We start from the raw sequence: 23,844 nt of genomic DNA, 5'->3' as shown, positions 1-23,844 counted from the left end.
CTGACATCTGTGCACTATATGTATGTGTCGCCTGCAGACGTCTGTGCACTATATGTATGTGTCGCCTGCAGACGTCTGTGCACTATATGTATGTGTCGTCTGCAGACGTCTGTGCACTATATGTATGTGTCGTCTGCAGACGTCTGTGCACTATATGTATGTGTCGTCTGCAGACGTCTGTGCACTATATGTATGTGTCTTCTGACGTCTGTGCGCTATATGTATGTGTCGTCTGCAGACGTCTGTGCACTATATGTATGTGTCGTCTGCAGACGTCTGTGCACTATATGTATGTGTCGTCTGACGTTTGTGCACTATATGTATGTGTCATCTGCAGACGTCTGTGCACTATATGTATGTGTCGTCTGCAGACGTCTGTGCACTATATGTATGTGTCGTCTGCAGACGTTTGTGCACTATATGTATGTGTCGTCTGCAGACGTCTGTGCACTATATGTATGTGTTGCCTGCAGACGTCTGTGCACTATATGTATGTGTCGTCTGCAGACGTCTGTGCACTATATGTATGTGTCTTCAGACGTCTGTGCACTATATGTATGTGTCGTCTGCAGACGTCTGTGCACTATATGTATGTGTCGTCTGACGTTTGTGCACTATATGTATGTGTCGTCTGACGTTTGTGCACTATATGTATGTGTCGCCTGCAGACGTCTGTGCACTATATGTATGTGTCGTCTGCAGACATCTGTGCACTATATGTATGTGTCGTCTGCAGACATCTGTGCACTATATGTATGTGTCGTCTGACATCTGTGCACTATATGTATGTGTCGTCTGCAGACGTCTGTGCACTATATGTATGTGTCGCCTGCAGACGTCTGTGCACTATATGTATGTGTCGCCTGCAGACGTCTGTGCACTATATGTATGTGTCTTCTGCAGACGTCTGTGCACTATATGTATGTGTCGTCTGCAGACGTCTGTGCACTATATGTATGTGTCGTCTGACATCTGTGCACTATATGTATGTGTCGTCTGACATCTGTGCACTATATGTATGTGTCGTCTGACATCTGTGCACTATATGTATGTGTCATCTGCAGACGTCTGTGCACTATATGTATGTGTCGCCTGCAGACGTCTGTGCACTATATGTATGTGTCGACTGCAGACGTCTGTGCACTATATGTATGTGTCGTCTGCAGACGTCTGTGCACTATATGTATGTGTCGCCTGCAGACGTCTGTGCACTATATGTATGTGTCGTCTGACGTCTGTGCACTATATGTATGTGTCGTCTGACGTCTGTGCGCTATATGTATGTGTTGCCTGCAGACGTCTGTGCACTATATGTATGTGTCGTCTGCAGACGTCTGTGCACTATATGTATGTGTCGCCTGCAGACGTCTGTGCACTATATGTATGTGTCGCCTGCAGACGTCTGTGCACTATATGTATGTGTCATCTGCAGACGTCTGTGCACTATATGTATGTGTCGCCTGCAGACGTCTGTGCACTATCTGTATGTGTCATCTGCAGACGTCTGTGCACTATATGTATGTGTCGCCTGCAGACGTCTGTGCACTATATGTATGTGTCGCCTGCAGACGTCTGTTCACTATATGTATGTGTCATCTGCAGACGTCTGTGCACTATATGTATGTGTCGCCTGCAGACGTCTGTGCACTATCTGTATGTGTCATCTGCAGACGTCTGTGCACTATATGTATGTGTCGCCTGCAGACGTCTGTGCACTATATGTATGTGTCGCCTGCAGACGTCTGTGCACTATATGTATGTGTCATCTGCAGACGTCTGTGCACTATATGTATGTGTTGTCTGACGTCTGTGCACTATATGTATGTGTCGCCTGCAGACGTCTGTGCACTATATGTATGTGTCGCCTGCAGACGTCTGTGCACTATATGTATGTGTCTTCTGACGTCTGTGCACTGTATGTATGTGTCGCCTGCAGACGTCTGTGCACTATATGTATGTGTCGTCTGCAGACGTCTGTGCACTATATGTATGTGTCGCCTGCAGACGTCTGTGCACTATATGTATGTGTCGTCTGCAGACGTCTGTGCACTATATGTATGTGTTGTCTGACGTCTGTGCACTATATGTATGTGTCTTCTGACGTCTGTGCACTGTATGTATGTGTCGCCTGCAGACGTCTGTGCACTATATGTATGTGTCGCCTGCAGACGTCTGTGCACTATATGTATGTGTCGTCTGACATCTGTGCACTATATGTATGTGTTGTCTGACGTCTGTGCACTATATGTATGTGTCGTCTGCAGACGTCTGTGCACTATATGTATGTGTCGTCTGATGTCTGTGCACTATATGTATGTGTCGTCTGACGTCTGTGCGCTATATGTATGTGTCGCCTGCAGACGTCTGTTCACTATATGTATGTGTCGCCTGCAGACGTCTGTGCACTATATGTATGTGTCATCTGCAGACGTCTGTGCACTATATGTATGTGTTGTCTGACGTCTGTGCACTATATGTATGTGTCTTCTGACGTCTGTGCACTGTATGTATGTGTCGCCTGCAGACGTCTGTGCACTATATGTATGTGTCGTCTGCAGACGTCTGTGCACTATATGTATGTGTCGCCTGCAGACGTCTGTGCACTATATGTATGTGTCGTCTGCAGACGTCTGTGCACTATATGTATGTGTTGTCTGACGTCTGTGCACTATATGTATGTGTCTTCTGACGTCTGTGCACTGTATGTATGTGTCGCCTGCAGACGTCTGTGCACTATATGTATGTGTCGCCTGCAGACGTCTGTGCACTATATGTATGTGTCGTCTGACATCTGTGCACTATATGTATGTGTTGTCTGACGTCTGTGCACTATATGTATGTGTCGTCTGCAGACGTCTGTGCACTATATGTATGTGTCGTCTGATGTATGTGCACTATATGTATGTGTCGTCTGACGTCTGTGCACTATATGTATGTGTCGTCTGACGTCTGTGCACTATATGTATGTGTTGTCTGACGTCTGTGCACTATATGTATGTGTCGTCTGCAGACGTCTGTGCACTATATGTATGTGTCGTCTGATGTCTGTGCACTATATGTATGTGTCGTCTGCAGACATCTGTGCACTATATGTATGTGTCATCTGCAGACGTCTGTGCACTATATGTATGTGTCGCCTGCAGACGTCTGTGCACTATATGTATGTGTCGTCTGCAGACGTCTGTGCACTATATGTATGTGTCGTCTGACGTCTGTGCACAATATGTATGTGTCGTCTGCAGACGTCTGTGCACTATATGTATGTGTTGTCTGACATCTGTGCACTATATGTATGTGTCGTCTGCAGACGTTTGTGCACTATATGTATGTGTCGTCTGCAGACGTTTGTGCACTATATGTATGTGTCGTCTGACATCTGTGCACTATATGTATGTGTCGTCTGACGTTTGTGCACTATATGTATGTGTCGTCTGCAGACATCTGTGCACTATATGTATGTGTCGTCTGCAGACGTCTGTGCACTATATGTATGTGTCGTCTGCAGACGTCTGTGCACTATATGTATGTGTCGTCTGACATCTGTGCACTATATGTATGTGTCGCCTGCAGACGTCTGTGCACTATATGTATGTGTCGCCTGCAGACGTCTGTGCACTATATGTATGTGTCGTCTGCAGACGTCTGTGCACTATATGTATGTGTCGTCTGCAGACGTCTGTGCACTATATGTATGTGTCGCCTGCAGACGTCTGTGCACTATATGTATGTGTCTTCTGACGTCTGTGCGCTATATGTATGTGTCGTCTGCAGACGTCTGTGCACTATATGTATGTGTCGTCTGCAGACGTCTGTGCACTATATGTATGTGTCGTCTGACGTTTGTGCACTATATGTATGTGTCGTCTGCAGACGTTTGTGCACTATATGTATGTGTCGTCTGCAGACGTCTGTGCACTATATGTATGTGTTGCCTGCAGACGTCTGTGCACTATATGTATGTGTCGTCTGCAGACGTTTGTGCACTATATGTATGTGTTGCCTGCAGACGTCTGTGCACTATATGTATGTGTCGCCTGCAGACGTCTGTGCACTATATGTATGTGTCGTCTGCAGACGTCTGTGCACTATATGTATGTGTCGTCTGCAGACGTCTGTGCACTATATGTATGTGTCGTCTGCAGACGTTTGTGCACTATATGTATGTGTTGCCTGCAGACGTCTGTGCACTATATGTATGTGTCGCCTGCAGACGTCTGTGCACTATATGTATGTGTCGTCTGCAGACGTCTGTGCACTATATGTATGTGTCGTCTGACATCTGTGCACTATATGTATGTGTCGTCTGACGTTTGTGCACTATATGTATGTGTCGTCTGCAGACATCTGTGCACTATATGTATGTGTCGTCTGCAGACGTCTGTGCACTATATGTATGTGTCGTCTGCAGACGTCTGTGCACTATATGTATGTGTCGTCTGACATCTGTGCACTATATGTATGTGTCGCCTGCAGACGTCTGTGCACTATATGTATGTGTCGCCTGCAGACGTCTGTGCACTATATGTATGTGTCGTCTGCAGACGTCTGTGCACTATATGTATGTGTCGTCTGCAGACGTCTGTGCACTATATGTATGTGTCGTCTGCAGACGTCTGTGCACTATATGTATGTGTCGTCTGCAGACGTCTGTGCACTATATGTATGTGTCGTCTGCAGACGTCTGTGCACTATATGTATGTGTCGTCTGCAGACGTCTGTGCACTATATGTATGTGTCTTCTGACGTCTGTGCGCTATATGTATGTGTCGTCTGCAGACGTCTGTGCACTATATGTATGTGTCGTCTGCAGACGTCTGTGCACTATATGTATGTGTCGTCTGACGTTTGTGCACTATATGTATGTGTCATCTGCAGACGTCTGTGCACTATATGTATGTGTCGTCTGCAGACGTCTGTGCACTATATGTATGTGTCGTCTGCAGACGTTTGTGCACTATATGTATGTGTCGTCTGCAGACGTCTGTGCACTATATGTATGTGTCGTCTGCAGACGTCTGTGCACTATATGTATGTGTCGTCTGCAGACGTCTGTGCACTATATGTATGTGTCGTCTGCAGACGTCTGTGCACTATATGTATGTGTCGTCTGACGTTTGTGCACTATATGTATGTGTCGTCTGCAGACGTCTGTGCACTATATGTATGTGTTGCCTGCAGACGTTTGTGCACTATATGTATGTGTCGTCTGCAGACGTCTGTGCACTATATGTATGTGTCGTCTGACATCTGTGCGCTATATGTATGTGTCGTCTGCAGACGTCTGTGCACTATATGTATGTGTCGTCTGACATCTGTGCGCTATATGTATGTGTCGTCTGCAGACGTCTGTGCACTATATGTATGTGTCGTCTGCAGACGTCTGTGCACTATATGTATGTGTCATCTGCAGACGTCTGTGCACTATATGTATGTGTCGTCTGACGTCTGTGCGCTATATGTATATGTCGTCTGCAGACGTCTGTGCACTATATGTATGTGTCGTCTGCAGACGTCTGTGCACTATATGTATGTGTTGCCTGCAGACGTCTGTGCACTATATGTATGTGTCATCTGCAGACGTCTGTGCACTATATGTATGTGTCGTCTGCAGACGTCTGTGCACTATATGTATGTGTCGTCTGCAGACGTCTGTGCACTATATGTATGTGTCGTCTGACGTTTGTGCACTATATGTATGTGTCGTCTGCAGACGTGTCACGGTAGGTGTACAGGAAACTAGAAGACACAAAATGAATATCCGACTCACTGGATCCAAAACTAAGGAACAAAAGGGAGACCCCTGCATCAGACCTGGCTCTCTCCCTGACTGCTCAGCCTATGAGAAAATCCCAATGGTAGATGATTGCATATCCTCGTACCTCGACTGTATAACACCTGAACACCCTATAATAGTGAGGGGACACGGCCACCGGCTCCCTACACTAGATACGGAGGGAGTCAGGGTCACCTGGGATCCAGCAAACAGAAAAACACAAATGAATGAACAAACTTATCTGTAGAAGACTCAGAAGTAGGATCAGCATGCACACACTCCAGGAAGGAATATAAACCGCAAAGTGATGCAGTATGGGAAGGAATTTAAAGGGATGCAATCAGTGCAACTACATGACAGCTGAGAGAGGCTAACGTAGAAAACGTAAGGCAGCTCTCACCTGCAGTAGTAGAATCACCAGAGGTGCACGGATGCCGCTCCTGGGTGCGGTATATACAATAAGAAAGAGAAGAAAATCCAGCTCTCTCCGGTGAAAAAATGAGAAACTTTAATCCAGCAAGTTTAAAATCCATACAGGTGTACAAAAAACAGTCAACGCGTTTCAGACCTCAGAGAAATATGGGTCCTTCCTCATGACAAACGTGTTTATGAAATGGGAGCTCCCTCTTAAGTAGCACAAACTAACCCCAGGCTGATGGGTATCACCTGGGAGGTGGAGACCCAAGGGGGCGTTCCCATGCACATGACACAGAAGAAAACCCTTTTTAATCAAGTGCAAACACTAGCAAAAAGGAAAAGAAACCTTACATACAGGTAAATTAGGTCACTGAAACAGTGATCATTATATTAAATAAAAATACAAATACAAAGAGAGCAAAGATACTGATGGCAAAGCATATGTGTAATAAAAAAGAAAAGACGACACGGTCCCAAATTAATTTTGTAGAATGAGATCATGACGTCTATTCAACCCACAGGGCTGGCGAGATTCTAGCTGGAAGATCCAGAAGGCCTCCCTGTTAAGGAGTTTCCTCCTGTGATCCCCCCCCCTAGGCGGCAGAAAAACTCTTTCTATGCCCTTAACTTGTAAGTGGGATACATCACCAGCATGTACCACTGCAAAATGCAGGCTGACTGCAGAGACATTCCGGTCCTTATAATGGGGTACATCGGAAATGTGTCTGCGAATCCGATTTTTTAGAGGGGTGGTGGTGCAGCCCACATACAACAAAGAGCAAATAGTACATGTAATAAGATACACCACATGCTTGGTATTACAATTAATATAGGACTGGATGTTGTATAGGCTAACGAGATGAGAAAATGAAAGCAAAACAAAAGGAACCTCAAGGAGGAGGTTCTGAAAGACATCTGTCAGAGCTTCTCAGATGTCTGGTGGTGACAGTACCCCTCCTTCTACGAGTGGACTCCGGACACTCAGAGCCCACCTTCTCAGGATGGGACCTATGGAAAGCCCTGATGAGACGAGTGGCCTTAATGTCCGTCACTGGGACCCACATCCTCTCATCAGGACCATAACCCTCCCAATGAACGAGGTACTAGAGAGAACCGCGGACAACACGAGAATCCACAATCCTAGAGACCTGAAATTCAAGATTACCGTCAACCACAATCGGAGGAGGAAGCAAAGACGAGGGTACAATGGGTTGGACATAAGGTTTTAATAAGGACTTATGGAAAAACATTATGGATCTTCCAAGTCTGAGGAAAATCAAGACGGTAGGCAACAGGATTGATGACAGACAAGATTTTGTAAGGCCCAACTTAGGACCCAACTTCCAGGAGGGAACCTTCAATTTGATATTCTTAGTAGACAACCACACCAGATCACCAACATTCAGGTCCGGACCAGGCACACGTCTCTTATCCGCCACACGCTTATATCTCTAACTCATGCTCTTTAGATTATCCTGAATCTTTTGCCAAATAGATGACAAAGACGAGTAGAATCTGTCCTCGTCAGGTAAACCAGAAGACCCCTCTCCAGAGAATGTCCCATACTGCGGATGAAACCCATATGCACCAAAAAATGGTGACTTATCAGAGGACTCCTGATGACGGTTATTTAAAGCAAACTCAGCAAGGGACAAAAAAGAACACCAATCCTCCTGATTCTCCGCCACAAAACAGCGCAGATATGTCTCCAGATTCTGATTGACGCGCTCTGTCTGGCCATTCGACTGCGGGTGGAAAGCAGAAGAGAATGACAACCGAACCCCCAAGCGAGAACAGAAAGCCTTCCAGAATCTGGAAACAAACTGCGTGCCCCTATCAGAGACTATGTCTGAAGGAATACCATGCAATTTGACAATGTGATCAATAAATGCCTGCGCCAGCGTCTTAGCATTGGGCAAGCCAGGAAAAGGGATGAAATGCACCATTTTGCTAAAACGGTCCACCACCACCAGAATCACAGTCTTCCCCGAGGAACGAGGCAGGTCCGTTATGAAGTCCATGGACAGATGTGTCCAAGGACGGGAAGGAATGGGTAAGGGAAGGAGAGGACCTGATGGCCGTGAATGAGGGACTTTGGCACGAGCGCAGGTCTCGCAGGCTGCCACAAAACCCTCAACCGACTTACGAAGCGCCGGCCACCAGAATCTCCGAGCGATGAGATCCACTGTGGCTCTTGCCCCCGGGTGCCCAGCAAGGACAGTATCGTGGTGTTCCTTAAAAATCTTGTGTCTTTAAGCGAGAGGCACAAACAACCTCCCAGGAGGACAAAGATCAGGAGCCTCTGACTGAGCTACCTGAACCTCTGTCTCCAATTCAGGATAAAGAGCAGAGACCACCACACCTTCAGCCAAAATGGGACCCGGGTCTTCAAAATTCCCACCTCCCGGAAAACAACGTGACAGGGCATCCGCCTTCACATTCTTAACCCCAGGGCGGAACGTGACAACAAAATTAAACCTGGAAAAGAACAAAGACCATCGGGCCTGTCTCGGGTTCAGACGCTTGGCTGACTCCAAGTAGGCCAGATTCTTATGGTCAGTAAACACGGTAATAGGGTGTCTGGCTCCCTCTAGCCAATGGCGCCATTCCTCAAAAGCCAACAACTCCTTATCTCCCACATCGTAATTTCTCTCTGCGGAGGAGAGTTTCTTCGAGAAAAAGGCACACGGTCGCCATTTGGCAGGAGAGGGACCCTGAGACAAGACCGCACCCACACCCACCTCAGAAGCATCAACCTCAACTATGAAGGGTAGAGAAATATCAGGTTGTACCAAGATGGGAGCGGAAGCAAAACTCTCCTTGATATTAGAAAAGGCCTTACGCGCCTCTACCGACCAGGAGGAAAAATCTACCCCCTTTCTAGTCATATCAGTGAGTGGTTTAACAACAGAGGAATAATTCAAAATAAACTTCCTGTAATAATTGGCAAAGCACAAAAAACGCATCAGAGCCTTCTGATTCTCAGGAAGCTCCCACTCAAGCACAGCGCGGACCTTCTCGGGGTCCATGCGAAAACCAGAAGCGGAGAGAATAAACCCCAGAAATTGAATTTCTGGAACCGCAAACACACATTTTTCCAGTTTCGCGTACAATTTATTCTCCCGCAGGATGAGCAAGACCTGACGTAAGTGTTCCTTATGAGTTTTGAAATCAGGAGAAAAAAAATCTAAATGTCATCTAGATACACTAATACAAATTTCCCCATTAAATGATAAAAAATGCTGTTCACAAAATGCTGAAAGACGGCTGGGGCATTCATCAAACCAAAAGGCATAACCAAATTCTCAAAATGGCCCTCAGGGGTATTGAAGGCCGTCTTCCATTCGTCTCCTTCTCTGACCCTGACCAGGTTGTATGCCCCTCTTAGATCCAACTTGGAAAAAACTTTAGCCCCAACAATCTGGTTAAACAGGTCCGGGATCAAAGGAAGCGGATAAGGGTCACGAATTGTGATACTGTTCAGCTCCCTGAAATCCAGACAAGGTCTTAAAGAACCATATTTTTTCTTAACAAAGAAAATACCAGCCGCAACAGGTGACTTCGAGGGTCGTATGTGTCCCTTTCTCAGACTCTCAGAGATATAAGCACGCATAGCGACCCTTTCAGGTAGGGAGAGATTGTATAAACGAGATTTAGGCAGCTTGGCGCCTGGGATGAGATTAATAGGGCAATCGTACTCCCTGTGCGGGGGCAAATCCTGAACTCCACTCTCAGAGAAGACATCCGAAAATTCAGAGAGAAAAGATGGTACAGTCTTAGTAGAAACCTCAGAAACAGATGTCGTGAGGCAATTCTCTCTGCAAAAGTCACTCCAACCATTTATTTGCCTTGCTTGCCAATCAATGGTGGGGTTATGTTTAGTGAGGCAGGGTAGCCCCAACACAAGAGGAGGAGGCAACCCGCTAAGGACGAAACATGACACATCCTCAACATGAGCATCACTCACAATCAAACGGATATTGTGAACTATGCCCTTTAACGATTTCTGTGAAAGTGGAGCGGAATCAATAGCAAAAACAGGAATATCCTTTCCCAAAGTGCATACCTGGAAACCATGAGTTATAGCAAACTGATTATCAATAAGATTGACAGCTGCTCCACTATCTACAAAAATTTTTATTGCTCTCTAGCGCCACCCTGGCAGGCAGGACAAAACGGGAACTACAAGCAAACGGAAAACCTTCAATTTCCGCATCAACCTTGCCAATGGTAACTGATGGAACATTTTTAAAGGATTTTTTTCTTTTAGTTTCTTTATTACTCTGAAAAGACTGTCTGAATCTCCTAGAGGGACAAACATTTTCCAAATGATTTATACCCCCACAACCGAAACAAACCTTCCTATGAGGACTAAATCTTCAACTGTCAGAGGCAATCAAACCGAGCTGCATGGGCTCCTGCTCAGAAGGGGCTGACAGCGACCAAGACCCCTGCGCACAGAATGAGACCACTGCACTGTCCTGGGATTGAGTATGACAGGAAGGAGTGATTTCTCCTCTCTCTCTAAGACGCCTGTCAATACGAACGGCCCGAGACATGGCAGAGTCCAAGGAGGTAGGTCTCTCATGAAAGGCAAATGCATCTTTCAATCCCTCTGAAAGACCATAGCAAAATTGACTTCGGAGTGCAGCATCATTCCAACCAGTATCAGCTGCCCATCTCCGAAATTCTGAGCAGTATATCTCTGCGGATTGTTTACCCTGGCATAACAGACGTAGTCTAGACTCAGCCAGAGCAATACGATCCGGATCATCATATATCTGACCCAGGGCTACAAAGAATTCATCCACTGAACAGAGGGGCCGTGCCCCCACCGGCAGCGAAAAGGCCCAGGACTGAGCGTTATCCCTGAGCAGCGAGATGATGATCCCCACGCTCCGTTCCTCATCACCAGAGGAATGGGGAAGTAGGCGAAAATGGAGTTTGCAAGCCTCTCTAAAACAAACATAATTCTCACTACCCCCGGAGAACGTATCCGGGAGCGAGATCTTAGGCTCAGAACAAATTCCATGAACGCAAGCTGAACCGGTCACCTGAAACTGAGAAAGAGTCTTACGGAGATCTGCTACCTCCAATGAAAGACCCTGCATGTGTTTAGTCAAAAGTGAAACCGGATCCATACTTGAGACGGTTTTAGCGGTTTATAATGTCACGGAAGGTGTACAGGAAACTAGAAGACACAAAATGAATATCCGACTCACTGGATCCAAAACTAAGGAACAAAAGGGAGAGCCCTGCATGAGACCTGGCTCTCTCCCTGACTGCTCAGCCTATGCGAAAATCTCAATGGTAGATGATCGCATATCCTCGTACCTCGACTGTATAACACCTGAACACCCTATAATAGTGAGGGGACATGGCAACCGGCTCCCTACACTTGATATGGAGGGAGTCAGGGTCACCTGGGATCCAGCAAACAGAAAAACACAAATGAATGAACAAAACTTATCTGTAGAAGACTCAGAAGTAGGATCAGCATGCACACACTCCAGGAAGGAATATAAACCGCAAAGTGAAGCACTATGGGAAAGGATTTAAAGGGATGCAATCAGTGCAACTACATGACAGCTGAGAGAGGCTAACGAGATGAGAAAATGAAAGCAAAACAAAAGGAACCTCAAGGAGGAGGTTCTGAAAGACATCTGTCAGAGCTTCTCAGATGTCTGGTGGTGACAAGACGTTTGTGCACTATATGTATGTGTCGTCTGACGTCTGTGCACTATATGTATGTGTTGCCTGCAGACGTCTGTGCACTATATGTATGTGTCGTCTGACGTTTGTGCACTATATGTATGTGTCGTCTGACGTTTGTGCACTATATGTATGTGTCGCCTGCAGACGTCTGTGCACTATATGTATGTGTCGTCTGACGTCTCTGCACTATATGTGTCGCCTGCAGACGTCTCTGCACTATATGTGTCGTCTGACGTCTGTGCACTATATGTATGTGTCTTCAGACGTCTGTGCACTATATGTATGTGTTGCCTGCAGACGTCTGTGCACTATATGTATGTGTCGTCTGCAGACGTCTGTGCACTATATGTATGTGTCGTCTGCAGACGTCTGTGCACTATATGTATGTGTTGCCTGCAGACGTCTGTGCACTATATGTATGTGTTGCCTGCAGACGTCTGTGCACTATATGTATGTGTTGCCTGCAGACGTCTGTGCACTATATGTATGTGTTGCCTGCAGACGTCTGTGCACTATATGTATGTGTCATCTGCAGACGTCTGTACACTATATGTAGGTGTTGTCTGACGTCTGTGCGCTATATGTGTCATCTGCAGACGGTACTCTCCACAGTGCTGCACCCCCTACATCTCCTCCTCATCTCTGTCTACCATCCTACCTGTGCTCTCCACAGTGCTGCACCTCCTACATCTCCTCCTCATCTCTGTCTACCATCCTACCTGTACTCTCCACAGTGCTGCACCTCCTACATCTCCTCCTCATCTCTGTCTACCATCCTACCTGTGCTCTCCACAGTGCTGCACCTCCTACATCTCCTCCTCATCTCTGTCTACCATCCTACCTGTGCTCTCCACAGTGCTGCACCTCCTACATCTCCTCCTCATCTCTGTCTACCATCCTACCTGTACTATCCACAGTGCTGCACCCCCTACATCTCCTCCTCATCTCTGTCTACCATCCTACCTGTGCTCTCCACAGTGCTGCACCTCACCTCCTACATCTCCTCCTCATCTCTGTCTACCATCCTACCTGTACTCTCCACAGTGCTGCACCTCCTACATCTCCTCCTCATCTCTGTCTACCATCCTACCCGTGCTCTCCACAGTGCTGCACCTCCTACATCTCCTCCTCATCTCTGTCTACCATCCTACCTGTGCTCTCCACAGTGCTGCACCTCCTACATCTCCTCCTCATCTCTGTCTACCATCCTACCTGTACTCTCCACAGTGCTGCACCCCCTACATCTCCTCCTCATCTCTGTCTACCATCCTACCTGTACTCTCCACAGAGCTGCACCCCCTACATCTCCTCCTCATCTCTGTCTACCATCCTACCTGTACTCTCCACAGTGCTGCACCCCTACATCTCCTCCTCATCTCTGTCTACCATCCTACCTGTACTCTCCACAGTGCTGCACCTCCTACATCTCCTCCTCATCTCTGTCTACCATCCTACCTGTACTCTCCACAGTGCTGCCCCTCCTACATCTCCTCCTCATCTCTGTCTACTATCCTACCTGTACTCTACACAGAGCTGCACCCCCTACATCTCCTACTCATCTCTGTCTACCATCCTACCTGTGCTCTCCACAGTGCTGCACCTCCTACATCTCCTCCTCATCTCTGTCTACCATCCTACCTGTACTCTCCACAGTGCTGCACCCACTACATCTCCTCCTTATCTCTGTCTACCATCCTACCTGTGCTCTCCACAGTGCTGCACCCCTACATCTCCTCCTCATCTCTGTCTACCATCCTACCTGTACTCTCCACAGTGCTGCACCTCCTACATCTCCTCCTCATCTCTGTCTACCATCCTACCTGTACTCTCCACAGTGCTGCACCCACTACATCTCCTCCTTATCTCTGTCTACCATCCTACCTGTGCTCTCCACAGTGCTGCACCCCTACATCTCCTCCTCATCTCTGTCTACCATCCTACCTGTACTCTACACAGTGCTGCACCTCCTACATCTCCTCCTCATCTCTGTCTACCATCCTACCTGTACTCTCCACAGTGCTGCACCCCCTACATCTCCTCCTCATCTCTGTCTACCATCCTACCTGTACTCTCCACAGTGCTGCACCTCCTACATCTCCTCCTCATCTCTGTCTACCATCCTACCTGTACTCTCCACAGTGCTGCACCCCCTACATCTCCTCCTCATCTCTGTCTACCATCCTACCTGTACTCTCCACAGAGCTGCACCCCCTACATCTCCTCCTCATCTCTGTCTACCATCCTACCTGTACTCTCCACAGTGCTGCACCCCTACATCTCCTCCTCATCTCTGTCTACCATCCTACCTGTACTCTCCACAGTGCAGCACCTCCTACATCTCCTCCTCATCTCTGTCTACCATCCTACCTGTACTCTCCACAGTGCTGCACCCCCTACATCTCCTCCTCATCACTGTCTACCACCCTACCGGTGCCCACCACAGTGCTGCACCGCCCTACATCTCTTCCTTCATCTGTCTACCATCCTACCTGTACTCTCCACAGTGCTGCATCCCCTATATCTCCTTCTCATCTCTGTCTACCATCCTACCTGTGCTCTCCACAGTGCTGCACCTCCTACATCTCCTCCTCATCTCTGTCTACCATCCTACCTGGACTCTCCACAGTGCTGCACCTCCTACATCTGCTCCTCATCTCTGTCTACCATCCTACCTGTACTCTCCACAGTGCTGCACCCCCTACATCTCCTCCTCATCTCTGTCTACCATCCTACCTGTGCTCTCCACAGTGCTGCACCTCCTACATCTCCTCCTCATCTCTGTCTACCATCCTACCTGTACTCTCCACAGTGCTGCACCTCCTACATCTCCTCCTCATCTCTGTCTACCATCCTACCTGTGCTCTCCACAGTGCTGCACCTCCTACATCTCCTCCTCATCTCTGTCTACCATCCTACCTGTGCTCTCCACAGTGCTGCACCTCCTACATCTCCTCCTCATCTCTGTCTACCATCCTACCTGTACTATCCACAGTGCTGCACCCCCTACATCTCCTCCTCATCTCTGTCTACCATCCTACCTGTGCTCTCCACAGTGCTGCACCTCACCTCCTACATCTCCTCCTCATCTCTGTCTACCATCCTACCTGTACTCTCCACAGTGCTGCACCTCCTACATCTCCTCCTCATCTCTGTCTACCATCCTACCCTGTGCTCTCCACAGTGCTGCACCTCCTACATCTCCTCCTCATCTCTGTCTACCATCCTACCTGTGCTCTCCACAGTGCTGCACCTCCTACATCTCCTCCTCATCTCTGTCTACCATCCTACCTGTACTCTCCACAGTGCTGCACCCCCTACATCTCCTCCTCATCTCTGTCTACCATCCTACCTGTACTCTCCACAGTGCTGCACCCCCTACATCTCCTCCTCATCTCTGTCTACCATCCTACCTGTACTCTCCACAGTGCTGCACCCCTACATCTCCTCCTCATCTCTGTCTACCATCCTACCTGTACTCTCCACAGTGCTGCACCTCCTACATCTCCTCCTCATCTCTGTCTACCATCCTACCTGTACTCTCCACAGTGCTGCCCCTCCTACATCTCCTCCTCATCTCTGTCTACTATCCTACCTGTACTCTACACAGTGCTGCACCTCCTACATCTCCTCCTCATCTCTGTCTACCATCCTACCTGTACTCTCCACAGTGCTGCACCCCCTACATCTCCTCCTCATCTCTGTCTACCATCCTACCTGTACTCTCCACAGAGCTGCACCCCCTACATCTCCTCCTCATCTCTGTCTACCATCCTACCTGTACTCTCCACAGTGCTGCACCCCTACATCTCCTCCTCATCTCTGTCTACCATCCTACCTGTACTCTCCACAGTGCAGCACCTCCTACATCTCCTCCTCATCTCTGTCTACCATCCTACCTGTACTCTCCACAGTGCTGCACCTCCTACATCTCCTCCTCATCTCTGTCTACCATCCTACCTGTACTCTCCACAGTGCTGCACCCCCTACATCTCCTCCTCATCACTGTCTACCACCCTACCGGTGCCCACCACAGTGCTGCACCGCCCTACATCTCTTCCTTCATCTGTCTACCATCCTACCTGTACTCTCCACAGTGCTGCATCCCCTATATCTCCTTCTCATCTCTGTCTACCATCCTACCTGTGCTCTCCACAGTGCTGCACCTCCTACATCTCCTCCTCATCTCTGTCTACCATCCTACCTGGACTCTCCACAGTGCTGCACCTCCTACATCTGCTCCTCATCTCTGTCTACCATCCTACCTGTGCTCTCCACAGTGCTGCACCCCCTACATCTCCTCCTCATCTCTGTCTACCATCCTACCTGTACTCTCCACAGTGCTGCACCCCTACATCTCCTCCTCATCTCTGTCTACCATCCTACCTGTACTCTCTACAGTGCTGCACCCCCTACATCTCCTCCTCATCTCTGTCTACTATCCTACCTGTACTCTCCACAGTGCTGCACCCCCTACATCTCCTCCTCATCTCTGTGTACCATCCTACCTGTGCTCTCCACAGTGCTGCACCACCTACATCTCCTCCTCATCTCTGTCTACCATCCTACCCGTACTCTCCACAGTGCTGCACCTCCTACATCTCCTCCTCATCTCTGTCTACCATCCTACCTGTGCTCTCCACAGTGCTGCACCCCCTACATCTCCTCCTCATCTCTGTCTACCACCCTAACTGTGCTCTTTGCTCTGTAAATGATTTAAGACTGACTTCCACCTTAATCCGAACTAATCACTCCTGGCTCCAAGACCTCTCCCGAGCTGCACCAGTTCTCTGGAGTGTCCTACCTCAAGAGATTGGGTTAAATGACAATATATAAGGATATAGGTGCTCCCTAAAAACACATCTCTTCACGGTGGCCTATCGCCTCCCCTGATCTAACCCCTCTCCATAAACAGCCCATCTATCATTTCCTGAACCTGATCCTCCACCAAACTCTCCACTGCACCCAGAAGCACCTCATATATCGGCTGGTGACGGCTCATGCAGCTTTATATCTGCTGCACTAATCTCCCAACATGGCCGGACCTTTGTACAAAACAAGCACTCTTACCTTCTGTGTCACCCCTATCTCCTCATAGATTATAAATTCTTGTGTCTCCTCCATCTCCTCATAGATAGTAAGCTCTTGTGTCTCCTCCATCTCCTCATAGACTGTAAGCTCTTGTGTCTCTTCCATCTCCTCATAGATTGTAAGCTCTTGTGTCTCCTCCATCTCCTCATAGACTGTAAGCTCTTGTGTCTCCTCCATCTCCTCATAGATTGTAAGCTCTTGTGTCACCCCTGTCTCCTCATAGATTGTAAGCTCTTGTGTCTCCTCTATCTCCTCATAGATTGTAATCTCTTGTGTCTCCTCTATCTCCTCATAGATTGTAAGCTCTTGTGTCTCCTCCATCTCCTCATAGACTGTAAGCTCTTGTGTCTCTTCCATCTCCTCATAGATTGTAAGCTCTTGTGTCTCCTCTATCTCCTCATAGATTGTAAACTCTTGTGTCTCCTCCATCTCCTCATAGATTGTAAGCTCTTGTGTCTCCTCCATCTCCTCATAGATTGTAAGCTCTTGTGTCACCCCTGTCTCCTCATAGAGTGTAAGCTCTTGTGTCTCCTCCATCTCCTCATAGATTGTAAGCTATTGTGTCTCCTCCATCTCCTCATAGATTGTAAGCTCTTGTGTCACCTCCATCTCCTCATAGATTGTAAGCTCTTGTGCCTCCTCCATCTCCTCATAGATCGTAAGCTCTTGTGTCACCCCTATCTCCTCCTGAGTGTAAAGCGCTGCCGAATATGTTGGCGCTATAGAAATAAGAATTATTAATATTACATGGGACAGCCACGAACTCCATCCATGCACAGTGGCCATGCTCTGCGGAGACAACGCCGCTGTGTCCTGTATAATATGACAACATTCAAGTTCTGCACTGATCATTGCAGGTCCTGGACCCTCATAGGGTGGTGGCCTTAGGTGATGTCCAGTCTACATTACTATCCTCAGTGTTTCCATGGTCAGATGATGCCACTTTGTTGTACTAAACATTTCATCCTCCGGTTTCCTAGTATTGATGACCCTGGTGACACAGAGCAGTCATCCTCATCTTTCTACAGACCACTGACACAGGTGCCTCCAACCGTGATGTGGACTCCTCATTAGAGTTTTGAGGTTCTCCTCATTATGACCCATATAAACTGATTTATAATGAAGCGGCCAAGACAATTATCTACTGATGGCTGTCATGGCCGAGATCTGAGCATTTACTACAGCCCCATCAATCCTCTCTTCTACCTAATCCTTCTCTGTTCTCTCATAGGGAAAGGTGGACGGCTCCCAGGACAAGGGGTCAGAGGCCTCAGATGGGGTCACGTCCCTGGAGATGGCTATAAACAACATTTACTTCTCCCGAAAGGAAGGTAAGCGGTTCAGTCTGGTGAAATAAGTGACGTCATACATGAGAAATAATAATCTATAGTATTCTAATGTAAGGAAACATCTACTGGGGAAGAAAATAGAAACCAGACCCTCAGAGGGCAGAGACAATGGAAACAGGGACAATGATGGCGGGGACAATGGAAACAGGGACAGTATTGGCGGGAACTATGATGTAGGAGACAATGGAAACAGGGACAGTGATGGTGGGAACTATGATGGGGACAATGGAAACAGAGACAGTGATGGCGGGAATTATAACGGTGAGGACAATGGAAACAGAGACAGTGATGGCGTGAACTATGATTGGGACAATGGAAACAGAGACAGTGATGGCGGGAACTATGATGAGGACAGTGGAAACAGAGACAGTGATGGCGGGAACTATGATGTGGGAGACAATCAAAACAGAAACAGTGATGGCGGGAACTATGATGAGGACAGTGGAAACAGAGACAGTGATGGCGGGAACTATGATGAGGACAGTGGAAACAGAGACAGTGATGGCGGGAACTATGATGTGGGAGACAATGGAAACAGGGACAGTATTGGCGAGAACTATGATGAGGACAATGGAAACAGACAGTGATGGCGGGAACTATGATGTGGGAGACAATGTAAACAGACAGTGATGGCGGGAACTATGATGAGGACAGTGGAAACAGAGACAGTGATGGCAGGAACTATGATGGCGGGGACAATGGAAACAGGGACAGTATTGGCGGGAACTATGATGTAGGAGACAATGGAAACAGGGACAGTGATGGTGGGAACTATGATGGGGACAATGGAAACAGAGACAGTGATGGCGGGAACTATATAACGTTGAGGACGATGGAAACAGAGACAGGGATGGCGTGAACTATGATTAGGACAATGGAAACAGAGACAGTGATGGTGGGAACTATGATGAGGACAGTGGAAACAGAGACAGTGATGGCAGGAACTATGATGTGGGAGACAATCGAAACAGAAACAGTGATGGCGGGAACTATGATGAGGACAGTGGAAACAGAGACAGTGATGGCGGGAACTATGATGTGGAAGACAATGGAAACAGAGACAGTGATGGCGGGAACTATGATGGGGACAATGGAAACAGAGACAGTGATGGCGGGAACTATGATGGGGACAATGGAAAAAAGGGCAGTGATGGCGGGAACTATAATGGGGACAATGGAATAAAGGGCAGTGATGGTGGGAACTATGATGTAGGGGACAATGGAAACAGAGACAGTGATGGCAGAGACAATTATGACCAGAAAACAGTGATGGTGGGACAGTGGTGATGGGGATAATGATGTGAGGCAGTGGTGAGACAGGGATACTGATAATGGGGACAATGTTGACAGAGATAATGATGGGAGGCAGTGGTGACGGGGACAATGGTGATGGGGATAATGATAGTGGAGACAATACTGGCAGGGACACATCTTGCAGCAAGCTGTCAGCCTTGTGGGCAGAGTGTTGTTAGAACCTGACAATGGTGAGAAACGTTGCAGAACCGATGACGCGTCATTTACTGGGCTGAACCCTGTAATGCCGTGGATGCAGAGGATGGTTAGTAATATGTATTAAAGTACTGGACTAGATAATGTTGTCCTCTTGTTGCAGTGTCTGAATACCGGGTCACTGTGCAGAGGACAGAAGCTGCAGAGCGTTGCTCTCTCCGCGGAACTTATATTCTGAACGCTGATGACGAATGCTTGATGCTGAAGGATCCAAGCACTATGAAAGTCCTGTATTCCTGGCCTTACAAACTGCTGCGGAGGTATGGACGAGACAAGGTAAGGGTTAAATGACGGAGGAAATGCTACTGAATCAAATAAGTGATGAAATGAAGACCAATGACATCGCCTTCATAGATTCACATAAAGTTAATGGTCAACTGTAGGCTATGCAACAGCTCCAGCAGCACCTGTGCGGTGGTCATCGCTCCAGTAGTGTCCTTACAGTGGTAATAGCTCTCGCAGTGTCCGTACAGTGGTTGTAGCTCCAGCAGTGTCTGTACATTGATCATAACTCCAGCAGCATCTGTACAGTGGTCATCACTCCAGCAGTGTCCGTACAGTGGTCATAGCTCTGGCAGCGTTTATACATTGGTCATCACTCCGGCAGCATCTGTACAGTGGTCATAGCTCCGGCAGTGTCCGTACAGTGGGCGTAACTCCAGCAGTGTCCGTACATTGGTCATCACTCCAGCAGTGTCCGTACATTGGTCATCGCTCTGGCAGTGTCCGTACAGTGGTTGTAGCTCCATCAGTGTCTGTACAGTGGTCACAGCTTTGGCCGTGTCTGTACAGTGGTCATAGCTCCAGCAGTGTCCGTACATTGGTCATCACTCCAGCAGTGTCCCTACAGTGGTCGTAGCTCCAGCAGTGTCCTTACAGTGGTCACAGCTCTGGCAGTGTCCGTACATTGGTCATCACTCCAGCAGTGTCTGTACAGTGGTCCTAGCTCCAGCAGCATCTGTACATGGTTGTAGTTCCGGCAGTGTCCGTACATTAGTAATCAATCCAGCAGTGTCCTTACAGTGGTCATAGCTCTGGCAGTGTCTGTACAGTGGTTGTAGCTCTGGCAGCATCTGTACAATGATCGTAGCTCTGGCAGCGCCTGTACAGTGGTTGTAGCTGCAGCAGCCTCCATATAGCAGTTGTAGCTCCAGCACCGCCCATATAGTCATTGTAGCTCCAGCAGAGTCCATCCAGTGGTCGTAGATCTGGCAGTGTCCATACAGTGGTCATAGCTCTGGCAGTGTCTGTACAGTGGTCATCGCTCCTGCAGTGTCCTTACAGTGGTCATAGCTCTGGCAGTCTGTACAGTGGTCATCGCTCCAGCAGTGTCCGTACAGTGGTCATAGCTCTGGCAGTGTCCTTACAGTGGTCATAGCTCTGGCAGTGTCCGTCCAGTGGTCAAAGCTCTAGCAGGGTCTGTACAGTGGTTGTAGCTCTGGCAGTGTCTGTACAGTGGTTGTAGCTCCAGCAGCATCTGTAAAGTGGTCATAGCAGGGTCTGTACAATGGTCGTGGCTCCTGTGATGTCAGTAACAGGGGGCGGGGCTGTGACAATCTCTCAGTCATGTTACATCAGCCGCTCATCTTGGAATATTTTTATTTGCACAGTGCTAGATGATGTTTCTCTACAGTAATCAGTCTTCTACGTTACTCTTTTAGGTCATGTTCTCGTTTGAAGCCGGCAGAAGATGTCAGTCGGGTCCTGGAAATTTTACCTTTGAGACAACACAAGGTCATGACATTTTTCAGAAAGTTGAAGGTTCAATCCGGGCTCAGCAAGGTTCAGAAAACCGTCTCAGCTGTCCTATTCTGGATACAGAGAACCCCTCGGATAACACCTCTCTGGGATCAGACTCGGGTGGATCTGACACCCAAGTCAGAAAGGACATGGAGGAGAAGTCTCTTAAAGGCAGGGCTCTTCCCAATCTCCCATCGACTAAACCTGTTCAGCCCCAGCACTTGCTTGACCATTCGTCATTGAGTGCAATACCAGGGAAGACCAACACTCCCCCACGCTCTCCACTTTCTCGATCTTTAAGTTATCAATCTGGAGAGAATGAGCACCTGATGGTTTATTCAGAGCCCAAAGACTCTGTTAAGGGGGTCAATCCTCATTTTGATCCCCTGTATTCAGATCCTGTGGACAGTGTGGCTGGTCAAGGTGTAAGGCCACATAAGGACAAAAGTGCAGCTTCTCCTCTTTACTCAGACCTCTATGAACACGTTGGCTACGAAGTTGTAGGAGGAGGTGTCGGTGCACCTTCTATGGGGCTTCCAAAACTTCCAAGAGGAGGTGAGGAGCATATTTATGATGAGCCTGAGGGCATGGCACAATCTAGTACTCCACTTCAGTTATACTCAGAGGTACAAACTGAGGCTGGGGCCTGGAAGAAGCAAGCCAACGATGACAAGGTGGGGTATGAGTTTCCATACAATCCCAACTCGGATGACTACTCTGTGCCAAACTTTCTGGGAAAACCCAGTCAGCCACGCAACAAGCCTGGTACTAAACCTATTCCTGCTCCAAAGCCTCAAGCAAAGCTAATTCCAAAACCACCAGGGAAAGAAGACGATTTTGAGAAGGTATTGGTGGTGGCTCATTGCAGCCAAGCAAACAGGAACAATAACAATGGAAACACTCAACCCATCTATAGTCAAGTGATAAAAACAGTGACAGTAGAGACCAAGCTAAAAATGATGCCGCCCCTGCCACCAAAACCACAGTCTACACCACCCCTACCAGTGATGGGCAAACCTCTACCATCACTATCTGCATCAAATAAACCACAGCCTGGGACTTCCCCAAATAAATCTCAGTTTGCTAAAAGCCCTATCACCCATGAGGATGTCGACAACATGACAAGTGTCCTAGCCTCTGGGACATTTCAGCTGCCACAGGCTTCAGAAAAAGTACCTGGTGATTTGATCTATGAGGAACTGGGAGTTTTGTGACCCGAATGCTGAAATGGTCACATGTTTTGTATATGCACACACATTCTTCTAATGTCCATCAGTTTGTGGCCTCTGCTCCGATGATCAGGAACAGACTCTGCTTGATGTTCTTTGAGGTTGCAGGCACAACATGGAAGGTGGTGGGTAAAAAGCTGCTGTCTATAGACACATGGGTTTAAGAAGTCCACCCACAAGGTGAAGACACTGATCCATGAGCTCCACTCTCTGAGAAGATCCGCATCCATTGCTAGCTTCTTCTTCTCCCAGTTTTGGGGATTTATGACCTGTACCCACAATTCTAAAGGTGGTTCCATGTATCTCACCTGTGATTTGTGGTTGGACAGAGATGATCGTCTACTACTACAGTAGTCCCGGGTGAAGCTGTCATGGCTGCTCCTGGCTTACTGCAGACTGTAATATACACGGTATCTATACCAGGATGACTTCTATAAATCTGTGAGGCTCCCAACCCGGTCTGCCAGATGATGCTGTGCAGTTTTATAATACAAGGAATAAATTGTTCTGGGTTTAATGATTAATGCTACTGGTATAGGACATGTATCTGTGCGTGTGTGTGCATAGGTGGGTATGACACAGTATAGGACTCGTGGGTATGACGCAGTACAAGACTCGTGGGTATGACACAGTATAGGACTCGTGGGTATGACACAGTATAGGACTCGTGGGTATGACGCAGTACAAGACTCGTGGGTATGACGCAGTACAAGACTCGTGGGTATGACGCAGTACAAGACTCGTGGGTATGACGCAGTACAAGACTCGTGGGTATGACGCAGTACAAGACTCGTGGGTATGACGCAGTACAAGACTCGTGGGTATGATGCAGTACAAGACTCGTGGGTATGACGCAGTACAAGACTCGTGGGTATGATGCAGTATAAGACTCGTGGGTATGATGCAGTATAGGACTCGTGGGTATGACGCAGTACAAGACTCGTGGGTAGAACACAGTATAAGACTCGTGGGTATGACGCAGTACAAGACTCGTGGGTATGACACAGTATAGGACTCGTGGGTA

General features: G+C 47.9%; 1 protein-coding gene across 2 annotated transcripts in view; it reads left to right on the top strand.

Annotated features, from left to right (window-relative positions):
• The window catches only part of LOC122923005 (docking protein 1-like), a 54,933-nt gene extending 31,589 nt beyond the window's left edge, over window positions 1-23,344 (top strand). For both annotated transcript variants that reach the window (XM_044273795.1, XM_044273794.1), the window contains 3 exons: window positions 18,225-18,324; window positions 19,955-20,127; window positions 21,513-23,344. In XM_044273795.1, coding sequence (XP_044129730.1) covers window positions 18,225-18,324; window positions 19,955-20,127; window positions 21,513-22,805 — 1,566 coding nt within the window. In that variant the 3' untranslated portion in view covers window positions 22,806-23,344. The remainder of the gene's footprint in view (window positions 1-18,224; window positions 18,325-19,954; window positions 20,128-21,512) is intronic.
• The last annotated feature ends 500 nt before the right edge of the window (window positions 23,345-23,844 follow it).

Source organism: Bufo gargarizans, unplaced genomic scaffold (assembly GCF_014858855.1).
Source record: "Bufo gargarizans isolate SCDJY-AF-19 unplaced genomic scaffold, ASM1485885v1 original_scaffold_1150_pilon, whole genome shotgun sequence".
In the NCBI taxonomy this organism is placed as follows: Eukaryota; Metazoa; Chordata; class Amphibia; order Anura; family Bufonidae; genus Bufo; species Bufo gargarizans.
This window is presented reverse-complemented; position numbering and strand designations above follow the sequence as displayed.